At 44.0% G+C, this 25,819-nt stretch overlaps 1 protein-coding gene across 2 annotated transcripts; it reads left to right on the plus strand.

Annotated features, from left to right (window-relative positions):
* The first annotated feature begins 454 nt into the window (after nt 1–454).
* arhgap10 (Rho GTPase activating protein 10) lies at nt 455–24,144 on the plus strand. 2 transcript variants are annotated; one of them, XM_085912011.1, is made up of 24 exons: nt 455–536; nt 792–964; nt 5,853–5,948; nt 6,257–6,318; nt 7,236–7,307; nt 7,399–7,500; nt 8,883–8,993; nt 9,353–9,457; nt 9,614–9,743; nt 9,823–9,929; nt 10,007–10,101; nt 10,165–10,246; nt 10,331–10,373; nt 10,471–10,539; nt 10,811–10,885; nt 12,009–12,093; nt 12,791–12,849; nt 14,169–14,274; nt 15,850–16,009; nt 17,234–17,375; nt 18,125–18,263; nt 21,602–21,679; nt 22,802–22,893; nt 23,540–24,144. In XM_085912011.1, exons 2-24 carry the CDS (start codon nt 811–813, stop codon nt 23,626–23,628), a joined length of 2,253 nt encoding a protein of 750 aa, XP_085768137.1. In that variant the 5' UTR covers nt 455–536; nt 792–810; the 3' UTR covers nt 23,629–24,144. The 2 variants fall into 2 exon arrangements, with proteins under 2 accessions (XP_085768137.1, XP_085768138.1); XM_085912012.1 differs by having other exon boundaries at nt 458–473.
* Nucleotides 24,145–25,819: the final 1,675 nt, after the last annotated feature.

The following is a 25,819-nucleotide window of genomic DNA, read 5'->3' on the forward strand; positions in this document are numbered from 1 at the left end:
TAATATTCTTGGGTTTGAGCTGTAGTTGATACGATTAAACCATACAAAATTCCACAAACCATGAAGGTTTTTATTGTTTATTCCATAAACAACCAAACAATCAAAGTGAGGGATAAATTGGGGCAAATTTGGATGCTCCAAAGCTGTTTGACCAGATCAAGAGGCTTCCCCAAAATTTTATCACTATGTCGTATTAGCGAGCTCGTGAGACAACATGGCTAGTTGGACGAGTGCGTTAGGTTAGGAGCTTCAACATTGATAACATTAGGACTCACTTTCTTTTGTAGTTTTTCAAATTGCGTCATGTCTTAATGTTTTGAACTAGTAATTTATTGATTTGCCGTGCAAAAGCGGAAGTGGCAAGCGATTATTTTTTAGCTTGTTGAGAACTCTTTGGACAAAGTCCCCCCGCCTCCCTCTCCCCTACACGCACGCAGATGTCAGCAGAGTTTCTCAATCTGTCACTTTGCTAGGTGGGGTGCGCCTATTGAGGGCAAAGCAAACATGTACGCGGCAACTTTCTGACAACCGCCCTGGTGTGGACCTTATTTTACCGTATTCACCTCGTTTCTTAACAACACAGCACCTCGCTTTTGCTAGCTCATCTTTGCCCTTGAAATTTGACAACTGAAGAGCAAGACTCGCGCGTGTCATAAAGTAGTTGAACCATGCTAACCATCGTTAGCCGCTTCTAGGCTAACTCGTTATGCTGCCCGCCGGCGATTTGACCTCAAAAGCTTAAGTTTTATCCCAGAAGTGACTTTCTTTTTTTCTTCCTTACTTCCAAAAAGTCGAGAACAATACGGAGACATGGGACTTCACCCGCTGGAATTCAGCGAATGCTATCTGGACAGCCCCAGTTTCAGGGAGAAGATTAAGGCTCACGAAGCGGAGTTGGACAAAACCAACAGGTTCATTAAGGAACTGTACAAAGATGGAAAGAACCTCATCAACGCCACCAAACGTGAGTCTACTCCGTAGGGATCAGCCTCACTCCTTGCTGGGTCGTTTTGATGAACTGTTTGCTGGTGCTTTTGGTTTTGAACGAGGCTTGCGGAACCACCACCCCCTTTTCATACCTGTGCAGTTTGTCTGCAACTTTTTTTCTTCTGTGTTTTGCATGAAAAAGAATAGACAAGAAATCGGGTGACAAAGTCAACCTGTCAATTTTGTGCCTACCTAGGTCAGTTTCTAGAGCTATGATATAATACCTATCTGGAAAGATGGGAAGGCTTGCAGGACATGTCTGGAAAGTGTCCAGGATCTCTACTTGTGAAAAGGCTGGGGATGCACATTTTTTTTAATTGGCTTTTCAATGCAGGAGGTGTAAACTCTTGAGACAGCATAAAATGTATTTGTCATGCTCCATCTGCTCTGAAAGTCTTACCAAAATTGAACAAAAGTAACAACATGATCCGAAAAAAGGACCACGGTGTTCTCGAAAAGCACTGGCTCTGGAGATTCTTTCCTGAGCCCCCTATCCAGCCAGACGGAAGCCAAACCGAAACCCTAATAAAAGAATAATCCAATTTTTAAGGAAGATTAAAATGCCACTGCCAGAAGAAGCCTGGAATGTCCATATAAAGGCAAATTAGAACCAGCAACATTTATAAAACCATAAAAAAAAAGAAGCTGACAAGGGTTCTTTTGATATCTTTATCACACAATCTTGGTAAGAATCAAAATAGTCACATGCTTTTTTTTTTTTGCCTTTTAGTGAGCCATCACTTTTGGGCATGGGTTGTTTATGACTTCACTTCTGTTGTCTGAGACCCCGGGAACTCACTAGGAGCCCCCTCTCTTGCTAAGGTTTTTGTTATTTTAAAAATCTTGCAATTTCCCAAATCTCCGTGTTGTTAAAACTTGGAAGAAACATAAAGTCGACATAAATTTGCCTTTGCGGGCCGCAAAAAAACGATGCAGTGGGTCGGCTCTGGCCCCTGTGCCTTAAGTTTGACACCGCTGGTCGACAATAAGCCTCCCATCTTTTGGACATCGTTTCTTGCTTTTATTGCAGTTTAAAAAAAAAAAAAAAAAAAAGATGCTCACGTTACGACCTCGGAACGGTCCGTTGTTGCCGTTACGTGACGTCTCTCCTTAGCAACTCCCTTCCACTCCCACAGCTGGGAGGATGTCCCGCTACGGAAAGTCCTTGGGTTCGGAGAGGAAACTTGAAGCGGGGCTGCTGAAGGCCAAAAGAGCGGTGACATGGAAGTGTCCACTAGAAGAGCAACAAGCAGATGGGCTTCTGTTCCTCGGGCTTTCCTCCTCAGGAACCGTGTCCCGTCTCTAACTGTTGTCCTTAGGAAACGCGTTGTTGGAATTACCTGGGAGTTGAAAATCCCAACGTCATTTCCGCAACCGGACTTCCTCGCGCCACTTGCCGGTCTCCCCTAGGAAAGCGTCGGCTTCGCAAGGGTCCCGGGTTTTAAGACTAGCCGGCCTCCGTGTGTTTTGGCCCGCTCTGCCGCTGGCTATAATCACATTACGACTTCTGCCAAAAAGCCACATCACAGCCTTTCATTAAACTCGCATTAGCTCCACGTTTGAGGTTTTCGTCTGAAGAAAACAACAAGACTAAAGAAATGTACTTTGGGGAAAGCCACCGTTGGCGTAAAAAAAAAAAAAAAAAAAGATTCACATCTGCGACCGGCCGCATGGTCATTGTTGCCTTCCAGCATGACCTCACTCTCCAGACTTGTTTGGACAACCAGGAAGTGTCAGATGAAGTAATGCGTCCTCGGTAGGCAAGGGGACAACGGCGGGGTCGTGACCTCTTAGCAAGGCTGCGGTGAGGGCAAACGGTGAGGGGGGGAGTGGAATGGACTGGAAAAGATAGGGGAGCGTGAAACAGGAAGGGGCTGTGGAAAAGCATGCTGCTCTTTGAACGTCCGGCGAGGGCGAAGCTGCGACCGATGGGAGCCCAGCAAGCAAAACAAACAGGCCGTGTCGGGCAGATACACGGGAGGACATCTTCAGCGCTGAAGCTTTGACACAAGGCAACAAAAGCGAACTGAAGATGGCGGAAGGAAACCAAACTCAATGGTTTTCATTTGAGGGAACAAGGAGGGCACAGTATGGATTTGGAAAAAAAACAAAAACCATTTCCATCCACACCTCTTTCTCTGAATAGGTGCACACGTGTTTACGTGACACCACCGGGCCTGTTTGTTTCCATGTTTTCAGCCCCGGTCGCAGAAAAGAAAAGCTTGCTTGTAACATCAGATGACGGCAAGGTGGAGTCAACTCATGACTCATCGCCTTGAGCCGGAGAAGCGGAGGTCTCTTACTTGCGGCGGAGAAACCAGCCGAGTTTGACACTTCCCAGGTTTGCTCCAAAAAGAAAGAAAAAAAACAACAATTCTGTCTTGTTGGTCGAAAGACAGCTTCTGGGCAAACTTGACTTTTTTTTTTTTGTATCAAGGACACAAAATCACGTTTGCTTCTCCAAATGGCGCCTGTTGTTGATTAATGCCGGCATCTCGTGTTCATTCCTTGGGTTTGATGTAATGAAGTCCGCACAGCTTGTCCTCATAACGGCCCGCCTGAACCATCCGCCCTTCGCGCTACTCGACACGCACGAGCGAGCCTTGCGTCATCGCGCCGTGTCCGTGATTGCATCCCTCGCACTTGCAAAGATGCCGCCCGTCTTCTGTCAATCTCCAATATTAGTTTTTAGAACATCTTATCTACAATTGATTTAATCATGTCTAGGGACTTGCTATCAAGGCGGATAATTTGCTAACTAGCATGGCTAACACCAATTCGCTTTAGCTTTGATTTGCTCACTAGCATAGCTAAAACCAATTAGCTTTAATATTACGTCAAAAAACAGAGAACAAAGTATTTAGATACTCGAATCGAATTTGGTCAGCAGTCAAGTCATTAAATTAACGCTGGGTGTTTCCCTTTGTGAGTTTTGCGCTTTGCTAGCTTTCCGGTCCAAAATGGCGGTGTGGTCTGCAAAGTGACACATTGACTTTGCGGTGTCACCTTGCTTCAAGTTGTGTTTCCGCTTTGTTCAGGCGTGTCAGGGTTCCTTGTCATGTTGTGAAAACACGTTTGTGGCATCGGTGCGAGCTAATGAAGTCTCCAAACAGGTTGCAAGACGTTGAACACACATATAAGACAAAATCAAGCTGAACCAAAAAAAAAAAGAACAAGTTGTCCTCCCATGAGACAGATGATGAGTTTAACATGTTTTTTTTGTGTGTGTGTTTGTGTTCATACTTTCTTAGGGTCTCCACCTTGTCGTATGTAATGTTTGACAAGGTGCTAATAAAAACACGAGCAGTTGTGCAACATTTCAATGGAGTAGTTAAATCAAGTAGAAAAAAAAAATCATCACGTTTCAAACTAGTTGGGGTGCAAGATGGCAGATTTGGCTGACGGTTACCATTGGCAACCAAACTGCAGTCATTCCAAGTAGTGCAAAAATAAGAGTGTGGCGAGCTCCATGACAAGAGTCACCTTTTATGGACTTGCACACCCTGCTCTGGATTCCAGCCCGGTGTGCGCTTCACATTTGGTGTCCAGATGAACAATCAGTCCGTTCAAAGTCAATCTCCCTGATCTGTATACGCGACGGTATCTTACGCTGCCAAAACATTTTGCTGACCTGTCGTGGTTACCGTTGGACTGATAGCTGCTTCCGATCACTTCACAACAAATCGTTTCTTCTTTTTTTTGACGTGAACTTCAAGCCTATGAATTCCAGAGTAGTTAAACACGGCACAAAGTGCATCGACCGTTTTGTCACTTTGGGTTTAAAGCCTTGTAAACAATGCCCGGCGTAAGCGCTCACGTTAACAGTTAGCCTAGCGTAGAAAATTCTGTTGACCGTTTGGTCGCCAAAATGTTTTAAAGTCAACCCAAAAATGTTTTTTCTCAAATTTATTTTGCGCTGTGTTCTCATTAATGTCTTTTTTTTGTGTAATATGGATTCTCTTTTTTTTATTTTTTTTATTTAAAGCAATGCCACCGTGTCGCCGTGCGGAAACCTCACTAGGTCATGACTGCACCACAATTTTCTTGTATGTCTCGTTCCATTTCCTCCGACTTGCATTTATGTCAACCGCATATGTTTCTACTACTTAGATCTGAAGATGATTCCAAAAGTTATTCATTGGCGGCGTTGACCCCCCCCCCCCCCCCCTTCCCTTTGTGCTCACGTGTTCCCAAAAGGCAGATTTGAATGCTAATCCACAGCATGTGTTTGCAAATTATCCAGAGAACCTTAAGACTGAAAAATGACCGCAACATTTTGTTTGATACTCGGACAGAAAGACACTTTGTATGTTGCCATTGGATTGTTTTCATCGGAGACACGCCAATGTTTCCTTACACTGAGCAGCTCCAGTCTTAAAATACCCTCTTCGGATGCTTCCCAAGGGGGAGGGGGCGAGCACTGGCGTGGTATACATGCCAAGTCAGGGGAATCTCTGGAAATAGGCTAGCTTTGCCCTCCTTGCGTGTGAATGCTATTTGCAGAGTGATTTTTTTTTCTTTTTTTGCGTTAGGAGCGTGAGCCCACCACTTGACGCGAGTTTTGACTTGCAGCCGAGTGCCCGAGGCCTGCAAGACAAACAGGATGTTTGCATAGACCGCAAAAGCACAGGCGGCTGATTTATGTTGTGCCACTCGAGAGAAATGACGTGGCGTTTTTTGCTAAACGTACCCAAGGCGGGGGAGAAAAGCGATGATGTCATCAGAACCGTAAGACAGTTTGCTGTGAAGTCATCTGGCACATATTGTGGAGAATGATGTCATGGCAATGATTCCAATTTTAGTTTTACCACCCAAAAAAATAAATAAAAATAACATGCTGATATGTTGTCTGATATATTTTTCAGAGTTGGGGATGGCCCAGCGAAAGTTCGCCCAGTGCCTGGGAGAGTTTCAGTTTGAATACATCGGCGACGCCAAGACGGACGACGAGCGCTGCATCGGTAAGTGCGGCACTCAAAATAAAAACATTTGTCTTCCCTGGTTCTTCTCCGGCTACTCATTTCACGTCGAGTTTAAATCGAATCACGCTCGAGCGAGTCGACAGCAAAGCACGGCGATTTAATGTCAACCCAAATGTTTTGAATGTTTCTCCCGTGTCAAATTGGAAAAAAACATGTCCAAATGATGCCTCATATCTTGAAAAAACTGGCCTCCTCACAAAATATCTGCTTTTATGGACTTTCTTCCCCCATTCTTTTCCTTTTTTTTTTGCATCGTTATCAGAAATCATTAAACTCATGTTTTCCAGATGAGTCACTGCAGGAGTTCTCCTCGTTCCTCAGGAACCTGGAAGACCAAAGAGAGCTGATGGTGAGTGTGACCCGTTTGAGCCTGCTTGAAAATGTCTGGGAAATACCTGCAAGTGCCTGCCGCCGCGTATTAATGTCCATATTTGGTACTCGTCCTGCAAGAGGTCCCGGGAGGCAAATTTCATTTTCTCCAGCAGCAGAAAAATGGGGAGGGGGGGGGGGCTGCTTGGTTTGGGACACGAATGCTGGATAGTGTGGCGAGTCCTACCTGCCTGCCTGTCCTAGGGTCACTGGCGCTGCACCTTGATGGGAGCGGCTCTTTGTGTGCTTTTAAACACAATCCTGCTCGCTACGAGGTCATCCTCATCGGTATGTAATTAGAAGACGGGCACAAGCTCGTGACTCGGAGATGACAGCTGACTTGTGGCCACCGTTGCTCAAGCACCCTTGTGTGGAATTGGGGAAAATATGTTGATTGGTTGGCCCTCCAAAGGTCATGCTGGTTGACCCCCCCCCATACACACAATGTAGAGTAATTCATAAAAGCCTTCATTGGATTGGCTTTAGAGTGTCAGTGCTACATCAAAATAAAATAAAACACTATGAGATACTTCACTTTTTAATTTGAGCATCTATAATTTTGCCTGTAATAAATTTGATAACTAAATTGAAAAAGACATTTTGTCAGCAGAAAATAAAATGTAAATAAAAATAAAATAGAGTGCTAGTGCTACACTAAAATAAAAAATAAAATACTGAGAGATACTTCACTTTTTTAAAATTTTGAGCAGCTATAATTTTGTCCAATAAATTTGACAACTAAATTGAAAAACACATTTTGTGGACGGAAAATAACATGGGCTCGGGTAACAACCAATTAGAAATTCTTATGAGCCGATTGTGGTCATTCAATGAACAATAACATGTTATTAAAGGCGTTATTGAGTTTTGTATTTTTGTCTGGGCCTCCTTGTCTAGATGAGAAACATCACAGAAACCCTCATGAAACCCCTGGAGAAGTTCAGGAAAGAGCAACTCGGCACAGTCAGGGTACGCTATAACGGCTAATTGCCTTTTTTTTTTCTCAACATTTGCTTCATTTCGCCTTCCGCTGACATTTACACGGCTCTTCTTGGTGCAGGCGGAGAGGAAAAAGTATGAGAAAGAGACGGAGAAATACTACAGTTCGCTGGAGAAGCTTCTCAACATGTCTGCCAAAAAAAAGGAGCCCCAGCTACAAGAGGTATTTGGAAAAGCACATTCAATTCATGTTCCCAAAATATTGTGGTGGCAACTGGTGCTATTCATAAAACAAACGAGAGGTAAATAAATCAATTATGTTGGACCATATCTCGTGGAAAAAAGGTGTGATTTTGAAAATGTCATTTGTTTTAAATCACACACAGTAATTCTTTTACGTGGTCACTTGTTGCTATGCAGAATTCTAAGGTGGGAAAAATAACCCCACTCCTAAAAACAAATAGAATTAATTGATTCTAACTTAATTGTAAAAGCTTAATTTTATTTTCATTTTTATCTCGCAGCCTCTGTAGTCGTCGAGCGCTTCAGCTTCCGAGCGTTTTTTTTTTTTTTTGTCAGTCCTTGTTTGGGTTGCGGCGTTCCGCCGCCAAGCCCCGGCCGGACCACTCGAGCCTCCCGGTGACGCACCTCCCAGCGACAATTTTTTTTCCTGGCTGCTTGGCAGAGGAAACGTGCACTCTATGTGACCGTAACACCGAGGTCAACTGCGGCCGCCGCGATCCATAGCACCATCTGAACGGAGACCCCCGGCCACCTCTCGCTAGCTTGTTTTTGTCGTCCCGTGTGTCCATGTAAGGTGATAAGAGAAGACACTTGAAACTGTTGACATTGTCTAAACCTTGTGGCAAACGGGTACGGGTCTGTACAACGGCGTATTAAAAAAAAAAAAATGACTTAAAGCTTTGCCGTTATAAATATGCAAATGAGCTCCGTGTTATGTCACAGCGGGACAGCATTCGGGCTTGACACATTTTGGCAGTTAACAAAAGATTTCCTCGGTTGTTTGATTGCAAACTCGACGGTTGGGCTGGTTCTTTGTTCTTTGAAGGCAATTAAAAAGTCATTTTGACATGTCATATCCTTTTTTTTTTTTTTTTCTATTGAAGCAAAGCCCAGAAAATGAGGAAATCCTCCCAAAAGCTTTTTATTATTGTTGATTCATTGACGTGGAATTTTATAGCTGATGATAGTCTTCTGCTGTTAGGATCATAACACATAATTATGGTGATTATCTTATTGGGATTTCCTTCAGTTGCAGGAACATACACAATGGTTACCCAGAGAGGAGAGTCCTTCGGTTTTTCTCTGCTCGTATTTTTGTCCACTAATGACACTGGTTGAGTTTATCGTCCTTAGTCAGACCGAATGATTCAGACTCTCCTTGGATCATCGTTTTGTTCCCTTCAAGCGTTCCCCTCAGCTCCTTCCAGCTCGTTCTTTGCGGTTATTTAAGCCCAGTGCTCAAATTTCGAACGTTTTGATCGAGCGACGACAAGAAGACGTGTTAAGTCGTAACGCCCGCCGCAACATATTCCAGTCTGCGTCTTGATCACGTGATCTTTGCCACGTGTGTGTTCCCTCCAGGCAGACGTCCAGGTGGAAACCATGAGGCAGCACTTCCAGGAGGAGTCGCTGGACTACGTGTGCAAGTTGCAGGAGATCCAGGAGAGGAAGAAATTTGAGTGCGTGGAGCCGGTGAGTGACGTGCCCAGTCGCGAATGGAAATATTTCTATGTTTTATAAAAAAAAAAAAAAGGTGCAAGTAGAAATTACAAGCTCTCTCAAATTTTAGGTGCAAAATGCCAATGTTGAGGAGCAAAAAAAAAAAAAACCTTAACTCATTCACTACCATTGACGGATATATACGTCAAAGATCAATTTTAAGATCCATTTTAATCCACTTTAGCATTTGTCAACTTGGCAAACAATAAAAATCGACCTAAACGCAACATTAAAAGAAATCAAATGCAAGAAAAACGAAAATTCCAAAACAATTCTAAACCCGTAAACGTGTCTCATGATGTCCTCATATAGGTGTCGTCCTCTTTTTGCAGATGCTGGCCTTCTTTCAGACCGTCTTCACTTTTTACCACCAAGGTTTCGAGCTTGCCAAGGACTTCGACCATTACAAACGCGCGCTACAGATCAACATTCAGAATGTAAGTCACGTAGGCTTCCCCCCCCCCCCCAAAAAAAAAACATTTTCACTATGAACTCAACTTGAAATTAGATTTTAGAATCGGGGCCATCTGTGCCCATCTGTTTAATTTTTTTTTTCCCTAATCATTGCAAATATCACGCTTCCCCTCTGCCAGACGAGGAGTCGATTCGAGGGCACACGTTCGGAGGTCAACGAGCTCATGAAAAGGATCCGAGAGGCGCCTCAAGAGTACCGACAGACCAGCCCCATCAGCTGCGAGGGTTACCTTTACGTCCAGGAAAAACGTAATTTGTGTTCCACTTCAATATGTAAATAATTCTAATCCACTTACATTATCAGCATCACCTTCTGTGGCTTTTTCAGGACCCCCACCTTTTGGATCCAGTTGGGTAAAACGCTACTGCACGTTTGTCAAAGAGCAGAAGATCCTACATATGGTGACTTTTGACCACCGATCCGGCGGAAGGAGCGTGAGTCCGCATTTGTACAAACCAAACACGTTCAACTTTCAGAACCTATTGGTAATAGTCTCATTTTCACCCTCCAGGGTGAGACGGAGTCGATCACGCTCAAGTCCTGCCTCCGCAAAACGACAGATGTGCTGGACAGGAGGTTCTGCCTGGAGCTCGACATTACCGATCGGTAAGCTTCTGTTTGGTTGTCTTTGGCTTTTTCGTGCTTGATGAAACGCACCGTCTTCATCAGACCCGGCACGGCCCTCACAGTGCAGGCTCTCTCGGAGGGTGACCACAAATTCTGGATGCTGGCCATGGGTGGGAAGGACCAGGTGAGTCAAACGGCTTTGCAGCTCACACCAAAGTGACTCCTGTGGCGACGCTTTGCCACAATAACTAAATATGTCTCATTGCAGATCGGACGATATCTTGGGAGAACGTATTCTAAAGAAAGAGGCAGTAAGTGTCAGATTATTATTATATATATTTTTTATCAGCAAAAAAAAGTAGTGGGACAATTTTATTTAATTTTTTGGAATACATTGTTCTCCTGCAGTCGACGCTCAGCTGGATGATGTGGGTCTAACTTTTGTGAAGAACTCCATCAGCGCCATCGAGACACGAGGTGAGCATAATCATGCAGAAAGTGTTGCAACTTTATTCACCATTAAGCCTGAAACCTGAAAATGATGAGAAAAACCAAGGTGGAGCTACTTTGTTGCAGTGTGCGTGTTAGTCCACCAGGGGACAGGCGTGAGCCACTTTTGAAAACGGGTCCCGTTAATGTATTTTCTTGCAACTTGTCTTTCCACTTATTTGATGTTTTTTTTGCTCGTTCTCGTGCCACCAAAGCCTTTGCAATGCCACCCTAGCAACATTTTATGATTATTGCACAGGTATAAACGACCAAGGCTTGTACCGAGTCGTGGGAGTCAGCTCCAAGGTTCAGAAGCTCCTCTCGTTAATGATTGGTAAGCTTTTTTTTTTTCTTTTTTTTCTGTGTGTGTGTGTTACACAATTCATAACAGTTCCCAGGTGTCCTAAAGTGGTGTGTGACATGGTTTCTTCAAAGTAGGCCAAGGTTAGAGTTTGGCTGTCACTCAGAGTACACGCACACATTCGTTCGTCTTTGGCCCTCCGTTTGCCTCGTCGCTTCCCTCCTTCCTCGCCCGCTCTCTCTCTCATTTGCCACCTCCTCTGGCAGACGCGACACTCACTTTTCCAGCGCTGCATTGAGCATGACAACAAACCCAGGCAGTGGGAGCGGCCCGGCCTGTCTCGTCTTCCCTAAAGCTGCACGCTCACGCTCTCCGCGCTCCCATTAGCTGATCCTCTACCCAGATTCAATCCAAGAAATGTGCCCTTAGAAAGAGAATGATGCTCAGATCAGCAGATAGTATTAGCTTTAAATGCTAATTTGTGGCATTTTTGAAAATTATTAAAAAAAAAAAAAAAAGATGAGAATAGCTTTCACCGAAAAAAAAACACCCCGCCCCAAACTTGATTAAATGGCCAACATTTGTCCAAAATAATCAAATTCCGTATCGAAAGGTGTCTGGAGTCTGCCCAGCGAAAGACTTGCCCCTGAGGCAAAGAAGAAATAAGCGGGATAAAGCATCCAGGAAACGGTGTCGGGCAAAAATAGATGAGGAACGTTCCCCGCGTCTGACGTGGCACGCTCGTGCGACTTCCCATTCCCAGCCCGACAAGTCTCCAGAGTCCCGGCACAGCCTCTGAAGTAGTGAGGGATTAATTAATCTTGTAATGAGTGCAGAAGTGCTAACTTCCTTTCACATCCGCCGGGACCGAAAGGCCTCCCAGATGCAGCGTTTTTATCGCCTGGTGCGTCTCGTTACAATTTTCACTCTATATATTTATTTTCGCCTCGCTAAGAAAAAGTCCCAATGTGTTCTTAGTACTGATTCAAATCCTTTACCTAAACACAATCCTCCCTTTTTAAAAAAAAAAAAAAAAAAGAGAGTTTTGTGTTTTGTTTTTTTAAGTTTATGCTCTCGTTATTAAAAAAATTATACTATTTACTATTGTAAGTATTCTTATTTTCTTCACAATTTCATGTTTCTAAATTTGTTCTAGATGAGAAGAGCAACGACGTGGACCTGTCCACCTCCGAGGAGTGGGATGTGAAAACCTTAACCAGTGCGCTCAAGTTGTACCTCAGGTAAGTTTTTTTTTTTTTGGGTTGTTTTTTTGAGCTTACACACCTCTACCATAGTTCATGTTCCCTTTGGATGCCTTTTTTTCCTTGTTGGAAATGAAATGTGTTCTGTAGTCAAAATGCCTCGTAAAACCTTTATGAGTGAAAACTTGCGAAATCTTGCAGATTATTATTATTTTTTAGCTATTTTCTATTGTCAGCTAAAAATTCCCACTCTTGGCTCTTTGTGCTCAGGTCAACGCAATACAATTGTTACTTTGGAATCTTGGCTTTGTGTTTGGTTATTCAACTTAAATCCTCCATTATGTAATACCGTAAATCGAAACGTGTGTGATATATTTGCCCCTTTTTTTTTTTTTTTAAAAGAACTCTCCAGTTCATTTCTTTTCTAAAGTCAATTACTTGGAAGTCTTGCGCTTGACTTGTCTACTTTCTGTTCGGCTTGCTGGGATAAGACCAATGTCCTCAGTTTCCTCCAAGTCTTAAAGTGCGGCTGGATCGCGTCCAACTCACCAGTGAAAGTACCTTCAGATGAACTTGGTTATCTCAACACGTGCGCCATCTAATTCCCCCGGCCCGGCCTGCATTAATCATGACTGTGCACACACCCCATAAAACAGTTAGAGCTGCTATTTCTGTGTCCCCCCCCCCCTCCTCTACCCCTCCCTCACTTATTTTGACTCTCCTGCTGCCCGTGCAGGAGCCTTCCCGAGCCACTGATGACCTACGGACTTTACAAAGAATTCATCAGCCCGGCGAGTAAGTTCCACCGACACCGCTACCCATCGTGTTTCACATGTTATGCTAGCATTCGAGAAATCTTTCATTAGATTTCATTAGAATTGAATAAAATGGATCATTTTGAATTCTCATTTGTCATATGTGTCAGTTTTATAGTAAACTGGGCGTGACAGACGGCTTGACGCAAGCACACTGTGCTTCTAATTTTAAAATTGGCAGTGAGAGTGAAATCTCACTTAATATATATATTTTTTAAAAATCTGAAATTATTTTGTCTATTTTATATATTTTTTTTATATACAATTTTAATATTTTTTTATTATTTATTCTATTAAAAAAATGTGTATAAAATTTGGGATTTGTTGCATAAAATAGCCGCCCTTCCTACAGAGTACTTGCGCTTGCTTCACCTGAAACTGGATTGGTTGACTTCAAGTCCTTTGCAGCGCTCATCAACACCTCCCCTGACTCAGCTGAGCTTTTCTTAACTTTTTCCTCACTCACTTTCCTTTCAGAGTTTTTATTTTTTTATTTTATTTTTTATTTATTTTTTTCCTCTTCTTGACACTTGTGAGAGTTGCGCGTCAATGTAGAGTGGCATTCATGAGCCACTCAGCTCTGGAACACTCGTGCCTGCCTGTGTGTGTGACTTTACATTTAATCTCACTTTAATTTTATTTTTTTTAGCCTGCTGTTTCATTTACCTCCAAATGTTCCCTCTGACCTTGAATGGCAACCATCCTCACAATGTTGTTTTTAATTAGATCTGATTGAAAACCAGCGCTATAATTGGATGAGGTTTGACATTTTTATCAGGCGCTCGCAATGAGAGGAGAAGCAGGGTTGAAAAGTGGATTAGAGCTGATTTGTATTTATTTCTTTGACAGATGACGCCATCTTTTTTTCCCTCCCCACATCGTCGTTCCCATAGTAATGCTACCCGGCGTGGGCGCTCAGATGCCCATGTGTGAGAAGATATTTAAACCATTCCTTTTTTTTTTTTTTTTAATGTAAATCTGTCTCCTCTGCCAGCCCCCCCCCCCCTCCCCATTTTTTCTCCACTGCCAAATTCCAGCAAGCCGTATATTACCATTACACCTCGTAAATGGAAAAGCATCATCCCCTTGCCCTTAACCCCCCCCCCTCTTTCTCCGTCCTGGTAGTTTATTGCCCTCCGATGATTGCGTCCTTAAAGATCTGCTAACTTTTTATTTTTCGTAATGTGTCCTATTAGGCGCTTCGGGCCCATAAATGGAATTGATAGGATGATTGCAATCTCTGCTCTTGGCCTTTTGCCATTTGCTTATTCGATTTTTTTTTTTGTGTGTGTGTTACAGAGGGCGGCAGTCCAGAGTCTCGCATCCAGGCCGTCCATTGCCTTGTCCATAAGCTACCGGAGAAGAATCGACAAGTCCTCGGGCTGTTTATGAAGCATCTGGCCAAGTGAGTGATGGCCGTCCCCATAGTGGTCATAGTTCATGCAATCTGCAGCCTCCCCAGCTCGGAACTGGCTTGGTCCCGCCCGCCTGTCCGTCTCCTCATTCTCACTCCACATGCTTCTTCTTCTTCTCCTTCTCCCTCACTCCCACTCTTCAGTTTTCACTCCCCCTTCCCTGCTGTCACTCCATCTCTTTCCTCGCCACCGATGCCGCCAGCAGCCTCGCTTGTGTTAGCGCGTTTCTTTCGCCTTTTCGTGTATTTTAACAAATAACCGCCAAGGGCTTGTCAATTTGCTCAACTGCAAATGGGCGAGGGGAGGGGGGGGGGAGCATCTGTTAAAGGAACTGAATATTAGGCAGAAGTTGTAAGAAATATTTTGGAAGATCAGTCAAGCAATAGTATTTGTAAATTGGATTCCACTGCTTTGTGAGATGATGCGCCTTATATAAAGACCTTTCCAAAAAAAATGACCTATTTTGAAGAAAAATGCCTTATAGTCCAAAAAATACGGCAGTGCAAAGAACATATTATCGTAAAGAAAATATTTGACTTGACTTCCCCTTTGAAGCCAAAAGCATATGCTAATTACTGTGACATCATCACAAACAGGCAAATCTTTTCTATACTAGCAATTAAAAAAATTACTTTTCCATAAAATGCCCTTTTTAATAATTATTTCTGAATATATTTGTTGAATAATGTGAAGTAAGCACGTCTTTCCCTATATTCGGACTCCTGACTTGCACGACTGCGGGTGATCAACAGTTGCGCGTCACTTTTTATCAGCGAGATTAGATCAGCAAGAAATAACGTTACCCAACATTACAAGGTTTTACCTCTGCTAGCTTTTTATAAACTTAATATGAGCAAATTGAGGATAAGTAAATAATCCCACTCCTCCCCGCGGCGGCGAAAGTCTGCCGGTTCTTATTTCATAGAATCCCACTGCGAGATCGGGCTCTTGTTGGAGAGGGAAGAAAAAGAAGAAAAAAAAAAAGAAAAAGCCAGCGCTATTGAAATTGAATTTGGATTATCCGCCGTGAAATTCTCCAGACTGGAGAGACTCTGAATATGTATATATATATATATATATATATATATATATATATTTTTTTTTTTTTCCCTCTCTTTCCTGAAGTTGGCGCGTGTGCATGTCCTGCAGGGGAAAGGAAGCAGAGCCAGAATTTCACACTCCTATCTGAAATGGTTTCAGAGATGTTATAAATGCGAGTTGTCACCGGCGTTTTTGTCTTCAAAGGAATCATCGGGAGCTATTTAAGAAGCAGTTTTTCCCCTGCAGATGCGCCGCATCGCACTGCAGAATTTCACTGTGAAATCCCTTCACCTGTCTTTAAAATAAAAATAAAAAAAGTCTTCAATACGCAGCTCTTCCTTCAGTTTTCCACCTCCTAACTCTTAAAATGCTCCAATTTTACATAAAACTATCTCACATCTTTATTATATGCTTTGTAAAAGCGATATAAAAAATGAATGGATTTATCTCTGGACCACCTGTTACGAAGTGATCCGATTTGCTTGTTTTCCATTTCTTGACGTTTTTCGGCCGTGCTTTTACAGCGTGGCTGCCCACAGCAAGCAGAATCTGATGACAGTGGCCAACCTGGGCGTTGTCTTCGGTCCAACGCTGATGAGGCCGCAAGAGGACACGGTGGCCGCCATCATGGACCTAAAGTTCCAAAACATCGTGGTGGAGATCCTCATTGAGCACCAAGAGAAGGTAGCAACTCTCAAAGGGACCAAACTCGGAAGCGTGTTGGATTTATTTATTTGTTCATCTAGTTTGTCCGTTTATTTATTGAGTCATTTCATCTATTTATTTATTCTTTTATTTATGTTATTTTGTCATTTATTCATATATTCTTTTATTTATTTGGCTGTACTTTCCAAAAAATGGCTACATTGAATACGTAGGTGTTTATGATCTGTCTTTTTCGGAGGGGCTTTCAGTAAAAAAATAGTGATATCGATGCTTGGTATCGGTATCATCGACAACTCAAGACATGAGCGATCGTAGTGGTATCGGTCTGAAAAACAAAAAGTGTTTTCGAACGTCGCTAGTTGAAATGATTGTGCTGAAATCCATTCATCTTGTGCAAAAGTCTTAACGATCCACAATCAATAACACTGCATTTCAGCCACGCCGGTTAAGAATGCGGCGAGGGCCTTTTTTGGAAGCCCGAGCGCGGCAGCATTTTTTGGGACCTTCGTAGCTACGACTGCCAGACAGAAACTTTCCGCACAGCCAGCCAGAGTCCAACTGGAGACTGTCAATCCCCTTCCGATAGCAGAGCAGCCGCGTTTTACATTCACCTCCATCTGCCCACAGAGAGGCAGCCCAAAGTCTCAGCCATATCAGATTTCTCACTTTCTCTCTTTCCTTGTCTGCCTTGCTCCAACAAACTTTCTCTCTCATGCCATCCTCCCGTGCGTCTGCCTCGCTTGTTCACACTCGCGTTTTCTCTGCCATTTTCTCTCGACTCCCCCCCCCCCCCCCCTCCCCCTTCATATTCCTCGCACCACCACCACCACCATCATCCTCCTCATCTCTGTGATCCTCTCTCAGTGCTCTTCCGTTCTCCTCGGCACACCTATTCTCTTTAAACTCCGCTTCTGAAGTCTGTATGTAAACACAAAGTTTGTTTTATTCTATCACAGACCGGGGCTAGTTTCCCCCATAAGACGATAACGTACTTTAGTTACGTTTTTGGCTTGGGGAGGAGAGTGCTTTTATTTTTCCAACTATGGTGTCTCTCGACATCATCAAATTGTGCTTCACTTTAGATATGCACCTCCCTGCATATTCCGGAAGTTTCATGCATTATTCAAACACCAAGCCAGCGATGTTGGCAAAAGTTTGAAAAAAAATTAGGAAGTGTGAACACAACAAGTAGACGCATGCCGGCCAGTTGTTTTTCAGCTCATCTTGGCATCGTGTATTCAGATCTTCACCGATGCTCCCGAGTCGTGCCTTCTCTCACCCGCCGCCCCGACCGTCTCCGCCCCCACGAGGCAGTCCAAGAAGATGAATCGACAAAGCCGTCCGCTGGCCGTCTACAACCCGCAAGTCATGGACATACCGACCGGTAAGAGACGGACGGCGTCCATCTTTCCTTCCGCAGATGGTCGAGTGGCTCGTTTGGAGGACATCACGTCGATTCATAGCGTCACGTCAATGGCACATTCGTTTGAATTCAAATCGAACAAAAACCAGAGGTTAGAATTTGCTAGGCCAGTCGAACACTGATTCTAAACCCAAGAATTGCGCTCTTGGATTCGCTGCAGTGTGGAGACACGGACTTGATCCCATCCATTATTGACACCACAACCTTCCGGTATACTGCGGGAGATGTGGGCCGCCACGTTTTGCTGACAGGTGGCTATTTTTAAAACGGCATTAATGACCAAACTGTCGAGGCTCTCTCGTCTCTAGTTAATGAAAACGTTTTTATGGATGCTAACACACCATCTCGTTTTGAGGGTTCTTGCTTTCTGTGCAATCATGAAAAGGGACCGGACCAGTTTAAATCTTCACATTGGCAGATTTTAATATCTGGGCTGGCCGTGGTAATCCCCTTTTAAGCTTTTTAAGCAGCCGCCGATAATGGATTTAGTCTAGGTTGTCTCATTCGTTCGTTGGCCGGTTGAGGGAATTTTAAGGCGGGAAAAAAAAAAAAGTACGATGCTACATTTGTCTGATATCACCGACTTTAAAAAAAAAAAAAAAAAAGGAGAGAAAAAATCTCCTCGATGTTATTTCTAATTGATCCGCTTTAATATGCGAGATTGTTGATCAAGAAAAAAAACATTTTTAACCAATCCGTGTCATCACCAGCCTGCAACTCCTCCAACCTCGCCACGGACGAAACGTCAATGGGCAGCAACGAGTCGGTGTCGTCACAGTCCTCGTCCGCCTCGGCTTCCGAGGCGGCCACGCCGGAGAGAAGCGAGCGTTTGCCTCTCAGCATCTCCAGGTGAGTCAGGCACACACACACACAGACACACACACAGCAGCACGGGCCCGTGAATGTCGTCCTGAATGTCGATGCGGCGGATGAATTGTGGCTTCACGCTTCACATCCTTCTTGTGCTGCTGTGTCATGTCTATGAATTCACCTTGAAATCTTTCCCTCGCTCGCCCTTTGCCGACTCCCATCAGCGGCTGACAGAGGGGAAGATTATGCCGCTTCCTTTTTCATTCCGACCCTTCCGCGAGTCCTTCCTCAAGTTATTATGCGATCCATGCCCCCCCCCCCCCCCACCCTCAACCCCCTCTCTCATTTTGCATAGTAGACACTATGGATGCCAAAAAAGGACTTTCATTTCAATTGTGAATCAAGTCTGGAATTACAGTCCACAAAACATTTTCATACGTAGAAGGCCACAAGCAAGCCGGGACGAGATCATAAATCTTCTGGCTTATTTGCTCGGCGGACAGGTGGCCGCGCTTTGGCCGTGTAAATCGTATTGACGTCGGCCAGATATTCATCTTGTTTACCCCCTCGTCGCAGCCCGGCCCCTGTCCCTTCATGAAGACTTCCGCCATATGTCACCGGGTGTCATCCCGACTTTGTTCGCTAATAAATTGAGATGGCGGGCACCCCGGAGCTCCAGCTTCGGCCCGATCCCAAAAAGAAGTGGAATCTTTTGCGTTGCCCTCATGAATGTCATAAAGGTGACTTTGCAAAGGCACAGTCTGACTCATACATTAACTTTTTTTTTTTTTTTTGACATGATAGAGTATTACTCAATTATTCACCCTCAGTTGTCATTTGAGTGAAAAAAAATCAGATTTAAAAATAAATAATATATATATTATTATGCATTATTAAGCATTCAATGAGTTTCATTGTCAGAACTCCACCAATCTTTTTTTTTTCAAATTAGAAATGATTAATATCCTCGGCAAGATCATGATCTTAACAATAGCAATCTTAATTAATTTTTTTTTTTAATTAAACCCTCCAAAATCTTAAATATCTTCCATCACATGTTCAACTGAGCTTTTATATCTCCCATCTCTTAATTCTAATACGTTATGCGATCCGAGATACTTGAAGTGTCCGGGTTCAAAGTGTAACATTGCGCGAGTTTTCCACACTGCTAATCAGCTTTTAGCTTCACAGTTTTGCTCGCGGCGTTTCACAGTGGCATCGTTATTCTTCTTCCTCTTCTACTCCCAACACCAGTCGTCCGCTGGCGGGCAAACTGGTGCGAATCACAACACGGTGGCTCGCAACTTATATTCCCCGCCCACCCAAAACGCATCGCGCATGGCATGACGAGCTCAACTTCTCGGCTTTAGCCCCTTTCTACCAGAAATCCAAATTTTTTTTTCCTCCCCGTTAGCGGAATGACACTCGATCGCCCTCCTCATCCTGTTACTTGGAGCTGCGTGCCGGGATGAAAAAGCGGCGGCTGCTGCGGGGCAGGTTTCCCGTCGTCTTAACGAGAAGCGGCGGTTCACGTCTGCCGATGAATTTTCTCGACTGCCGCTAATCCGACAACTACGGGGACCGTACCGCGAACCAGATCCAAAATCTCGTATTCGGTTTGATATTCAAACCTACCGCAGACATTGACGCAGAAGACAGGCTTGTAATGACCACGTCTCACTTGAGAGACTAAAATCGTTTTTATATAAGGGAGGAGCTCATTTTAGCTTGGGTTGTTAGTGGAAGATACAAAAACTGTTGACGGCTGTACCCGCCGCTCAGTGTTCCGGTTCTCATTGATGTCATCTCACGTTTGCTCAAAGAGTTAAATTAGTATTAAATATTTTTTTTAAATGTCAATTTTCTCCTTCTCTTCTAAGTGATATCTGTCTATACTTTTAAATATTCCCCTCAAGGCCCAAATTGCAAAGTCCCCATTTACATCATTTAATCATGTTTACCGAAAAGGCTTAGCTCTCTCGCTGATGGAGGAAAACAACAGATGAGCCTCCTGGAGGGAAAAAAAAAAAAAAATGCTATTTTTTGCCACCACAGCAACGGGAATGAACGATTTCCCTCGCTTTGGCTTAGCCGTAATTGTGACCGCAATTTTATTTTCCGGATGAATCCATTTGACTCGGGCCGCATCGAAGGCCTTTCTAGGACGTCTACGTGTCCGCTAGTTTGTAATCGCCTAAGCGTCGATTTATTTCAATGCTTTTAATCGTCGTAGATAAACGGCGGTGACTTTCCCCCCCCTCATCTGATCCTCTCGACTGCGACGAGGGCAAACAGCGGTTGCGCCGAGGTCCGGGTTAATGAGTGGATTTGCTGCGCGGCGGCGCTCCGTCCCCCCCCCCCCCCCCCCCCCACCCCCGTGGCGATGTGATGCAGCTGAGCCCCGCAGTGGGCCGGCGCCGCTGCGGACCTATAAATCACCCTCAAGCGGGGTCCCAACAGAGCATCCACCGCTGGGTACGGACAAGTTGGGGGAAAGGCTTGCAGTATCTCTCTCTCATCCTCGTGACCTCTAGCATCCCCCCTCCCCCTCCCCGGCCATTCTCTCTAATTCCCTTGATTAGCGTCACTATGGGAGCGGCAGCTAGGCAGCAATTTGCCCATTTTGTGATGTATTAGCGCTGGCCCTAGGGCAGGCATGCAACGCAGAGGGACGTCTGGCTTCCACTCCCGCTCTCCTCTGCATTCACCCGGACCCCCCGCCCCGACCTGGACTTTCACGCCTAAGAAATCGGCACTTCTGACAGCGGGTGACGTAAAGCACAGCCGTAGCCGCTGATGCCCCGGATTAGCCGTGAAGCGGTTTACCGATAAACCGTCGATATGATTTGGGACGCTTAGCATTAGCCTTTCAAATTGTAACTATGGTTACAGATGTCATTTTCAGAAAGTTGCGGTGGGCATTTTTAAGAACAAGACGCGTTAGGTGGAAAATGTCAGAGCGACTCCGCTTCACAAATCACGATGGAGGATTTGTTCATTCTAGCGACCAGACCGGAGTCCAGCACCGCGTGACTACATGTGCTCATTGATTCCGAGGAAGCGGTTGGTCAAATCGATGGAGTCCACGAGATCCGTTTGCTGGCGGCCTTCATGCTGTTTGAACGTGCAACACGCTTGCATATAGTCAAGTCTAGTGAGGCTCAGTGGAAGGAAGGTTCATGCGTGTCGCCATGACAACGGGGCGTCTGCCGTTCTTTGCAATTGCTACCGCTGGCTCATGAAATCCCTCATGTCACTTTTTCACAAAAAGACAAACTCTGTAGCCAAAGTATGTTTTTTTTTATATATATTTTTACATGTATATATTATTTTTACTTACATATTTTGAGGTGAAGCTGTCATGTTTTGTTCTGCAGAGCGTCCATGGCAGCAGCCACCTGGTTAGGAGAATGCCAGCATGCCTGCACACCTGACAAAGAAAAGTCACTTGAGAGGTAAAAAAAACAAACCACCCAAAAAAAACTTTCCCCTTCCACTCTTGCTTCTGAACACGATCCTTAATTTGTCATTCCGCGTCAACTGCATTGAAATCGGGAGCTCATTTGACTTAAATGCTTCGACAATTTTTCTGGCCAGACTGTTAATGTAGAAACAACACAATTGCAGAAAATGTGATCGCAAGCCTGTTGCTTCTTTTTCTTTTTTTCCCTCTCAAACATCTTATCCACCTTCATTGCGTGTTGTTGTTGCAGCTCTGCAAGAAAAGAATATGAAATATTTATCGATCGCGCCGCGCGCGCTGGAAGCGCTCGGCGCCTACCTGGCAATGCTGCCGGCTCGGAGATAACGCTTTGCGATGGCAGGCAAAACAGTCGAATGTTGTTTTTTTTTTTTAATCATTTTACAAGAATGAACAGCTTTCCTGTATCTCTGTTTTTGCACAAACCAAAATCTGGGCCCCTTTATTTTAATTATTTCCACTCAAAGCGTGTGATGTTGAATGTACTGAAGGATTGAAATGACGCAGTTGTTTACGGGAAAAACGAAATAAACAAGGAATCGGAAATCCTCAAACGCAAAACCGAGATTAAAATGAAACTATAGAATTTCCTCTAACAACCCAGGCTAAACTAAGCCCAACATTCAAATCATCTTTCTCAGTGGTCGCTCCAACTTACTTCTTTGACACCAATGTACTACTTTCCGACTTGGCAGGGCTTTGATGGCATCATGTGGCAATCTTAGGGCTTTTCAAGAGCACAAAAAACAGGAATAGGTGAGTTTTTCAGCCAGGATAGGTTCCACAGGGAGAAAACAAAAAACCTGAAAGAATAGCTAAATTTGCAGGTCACTATTGTAATCGTGAAACCAAAGTGATGCTTATTGCCATCGTGGAATTTTTTTTTTCTTTTTTTGTCAGTTTGTAAACCATAAAATAGTCAAGTGTCCATCGTGGCTAGTGAGGTAATATGAAAGGTTGGGTACAGGCTCCCCGTTAACTAAGTCCTAAATTACATTCAGAGTCAGGAGGGATCACATATTAGGTCTCAATGGAAGCCCTGGCTAATCCCCCAAGCGCATGGCAGCCCCGCTCACTGATTGCCTCCATTTTTCAGCGTCATAGGCAGGAAAGCCAAGGCGGTGTTCCCGTGCGAGGCCGAGCACGACTCGGAGCTCTCCTTCCAGATCGGCGCAATTTTCAACGCCGGTAAGTGCATATTGGATCGGGAGGAAAAACGAACTCCCGATCTGATCTTATGTCCAACACAGAGATAAGACCAAAGAGGGGGGGTGGGGGGGGAAGCACTCGGATTTCCGACGGAGCCTTAATCACTCCCTCAGGAAATGAGAATCTGGGTGTCGTACTCTTGCTCGAGTCTTAATTGTGACAAATCCCACAACGCCAATCACCTGTCATGTTTGCGTACCACAATGAAATAACTGAAAGAATGAAATGGCCATTCCATATTGTTCATAAAGTTTGACATCCTTACATCTGCAAATATCAAAATAATTGTCATAATATCCCCCGCATCATATTAAAGTGGCTTTAAGAAATAGTCTTAAAATAGAAATCGTAACGCCCGACTCACTCGGTCATATTTACTGGATCATCAAATGTATTCGAAATGATGTTCTTAAATAATGATGGTCATATTTATTGCATTTGAAGCCTTTATTCAAAATGTCCTTACAAAATTAGTTCCAGTTGAACTTTTTTGCTGAGATCCCCAAAAAAAACAAAAAACGTAGCAGTGCAGTCGCTCACACTCACTTGATTCCCCTCTGCTGTCTTACTCCCATCCCCCCCCTGAACACCTTACCCCTAAACGCCCTACCACCTCCTTCTGCAGTGACCCAGTCCAGAGAGCCGGGCTGGCTGGAGGGGGAACTGGAGGGCAAGCGGGGCCTCATTCCTGAGAACTATGTGGAGATGCTGTAGCCTCCAAAAACGGACACAATGATGGAATTATTATTATCTTACGCTTTCTCCTCACCTGTTGTGTTCTCTCAAGCCATGGACTTTTTATTTTTATTTTTTTTTCTTCCGCCCATTTATACATGGTATCCATGAGACACCCGTTCTCCCCTCAACCTTTGCCCCTCCCACCGACATGCCTTGTCGAGCCCTGAATGTAAACGGGTATGTATGGCCATAAATCATGGACAGGGCTTTGCTTGCATATTGTGCACGTTCCAAACGTGGCTTTTAAAAAAAAAAAAAAAAAACGCGTTTTATACAATCGATGCACTCTTTGGCTTTCTTTCAGCAGACATCCAAATATCACGACCCTCTGCCAATTGTGCCTTTTTAATGCTGGATGACTTTTTTTTTTTTTTTTGTCAGCATGAGGACCTAACTATCTATTGAGATTATTTTTTATTATTATCGGAACCAAGTTTTTTTATCCTTAGTATTTTTTGGGGGGGTTGGTGTTTTTTTTTTTTTTTTTTTAAAGCAGACACTCCTAAACAATGTCTTGATTTATTATGATTTTATTTCAAAACCAAAAAAAAAAACGAATTTTATGGTAAATATCCTAAAGTGCAGTATTTTAATTAGTGCATTTTGTGTCTTGGTGAATGCTGAGGTTGTTTCACAAGGTTTGATGGTGGAAGCACGTCACTTGGGTTTATGCCACCAGAGGTTGCAATATTTTCAAATGCTGATTTGTGGTGTTATGGTTGTTTGTAAAAGGGTCCTGGATTCGTTTTTATACACATTAGATGGGAGCACACTCTCAAACAATGTTCAATAAGTGTTATTGCAGTGAAATAAATTTTCAAATTGATAACTTTTCAAAGGACTTGTACTAAAATGGTTATTTCTCGGTCCGGTTACTTCATCAAATACAGTATAAACGGTGATCATTTTTTAATCATAAAACAATCGAGACACGGCATTCTTGCTTTATGGAATATGAGTTAAGTCGCAAACTCAGGCGGCGGCCATTTTGCCACTTACTGGCGACTGAAATTGACATCACAGTTGTCATCTCAGGTTTCAACCAATCACGGCTCAGCTTCAGAAAACTTGTGAGCCGTGTCAAAATGTAAAAATTATTTCTTTTCAAAAAAAAATCCTAGCGTTAAGCAAGACTTTGGCATTGGAACGATTCTATCCACTGGAGTGTGTTTACACTGTGTACTGTAGCTGTGCTGTGTCATTACGTAACAAAGCAAGCTAACGCTAATGAGGTGGGTGACATTATTCCCCCCCCCCCCCCCTCCATCACTGTCACCATCCACCCTCTGGGCCCTTCATCTCCTAACCCTCAGAAATAGTGCTGAATCATAACAGCGACACCAGCCAGCCAGACTGTCTGTCAACTCTGCGCCTCCTCCTCCTTGTCCTCACCAACACTATCTGACTCATGAATACATTCCGACTTTCGACTTCAGTCTCCTCGCTGATTTTCTTTTTGGGCTTATTATCCAATACTTGTGCTTGGAAATGAAATACCAAATTATTTTTCAGCTACGACAAATAAAGTGTCAAGTGTAGGGTCGGCAATGACCGAAAGGTCCGGATGGCTGGCTCAGAAAGTTAAAACCGGATATTTTGGTTTCCTCCTTCCTCAACGCTTCCTGGCGGTATTCCAGCCACACTTTGATGCAGTGTCCTTCATCCTTCCTCGGCAACCATCGTCGCCTCCTCCCATCTATTTTCCCCACTCCGTGACTCAGCGTCAATGTGCCAGATTCATGGTCCGTACAGCTACTTGAGTAAAAATACTGATAAGTCTCAACAAACATCCGAATTTTATTGGAAAGACTGGAGAAAATGAAGGGAGGTGGATTGGTGGCAGGGAAAGTGAGCCAAAGACGCTGCCGCCATGTGCGCAGCCGTGAAATCGGCCCGATCTAATAGATTCTGTTTATCTGGCACGGCAACAAGTGAAAGCCATTGAAAATCTGGGGGAGATTTGGAGAGGGCCTGCGCATTTCAATGAGAAAATACATCGAAAAAGTAAAGCAAAACAGTCTGATGCCTTTACAGATTGGGAGGTCAACGGTGAACTCGTTCTACCTTTTTTGTCTTGTTGGCTTCCGAGTCGGCCGACGTGGCGCCGCTGCAGCTGGTTTGAATTCAGACAAAGCTGAATTGAGTTTGGGATCGTGCGCGTCGATTC

This window comes from Syngnathus leptorhynchus, chromosome 5, assembly GCF_054491065.1.
Source record: "Syngnathus leptorhynchus isolate UIUO chromosome 5, UIUO_Slep, whole genome shotgun sequence".
NCBI classification, from domain to species: domain Eukaryota; kingdom Metazoa; phylum Chordata; class Actinopteri; order Syngnathiformes; family Syngnathidae; genus Syngnathus; species Syngnathus leptorhynchus.

What these genes read in the sequence shown, in the direction of transcription:
- arhgap10 (XM_085912011.1), top strand. Translation starts at nt 811, where the DNA reads ATGGGACTTCACCCGCTGGAATTCAGCGAATGCTATCTGGACAGCCCC. An exon ending in AAGACCAAAGAGAGCTGATG is followed by an intron (nt 6,319 to 7,235) that starts GTGAGTGTGACC and finishes CTCCTTGTCTAG; the next exon opens with ATGAGAAACATCACAGAAAC. An exon ending in AATTTGAGTGCGTGGAGCCG is followed by an intron (nt 8,994 to 9,352) that starts GTGAGTGACGTG and finishes CTCTTTTTGCAG; the next exon opens with ATGCTGGCCTTCTTTCAGAC.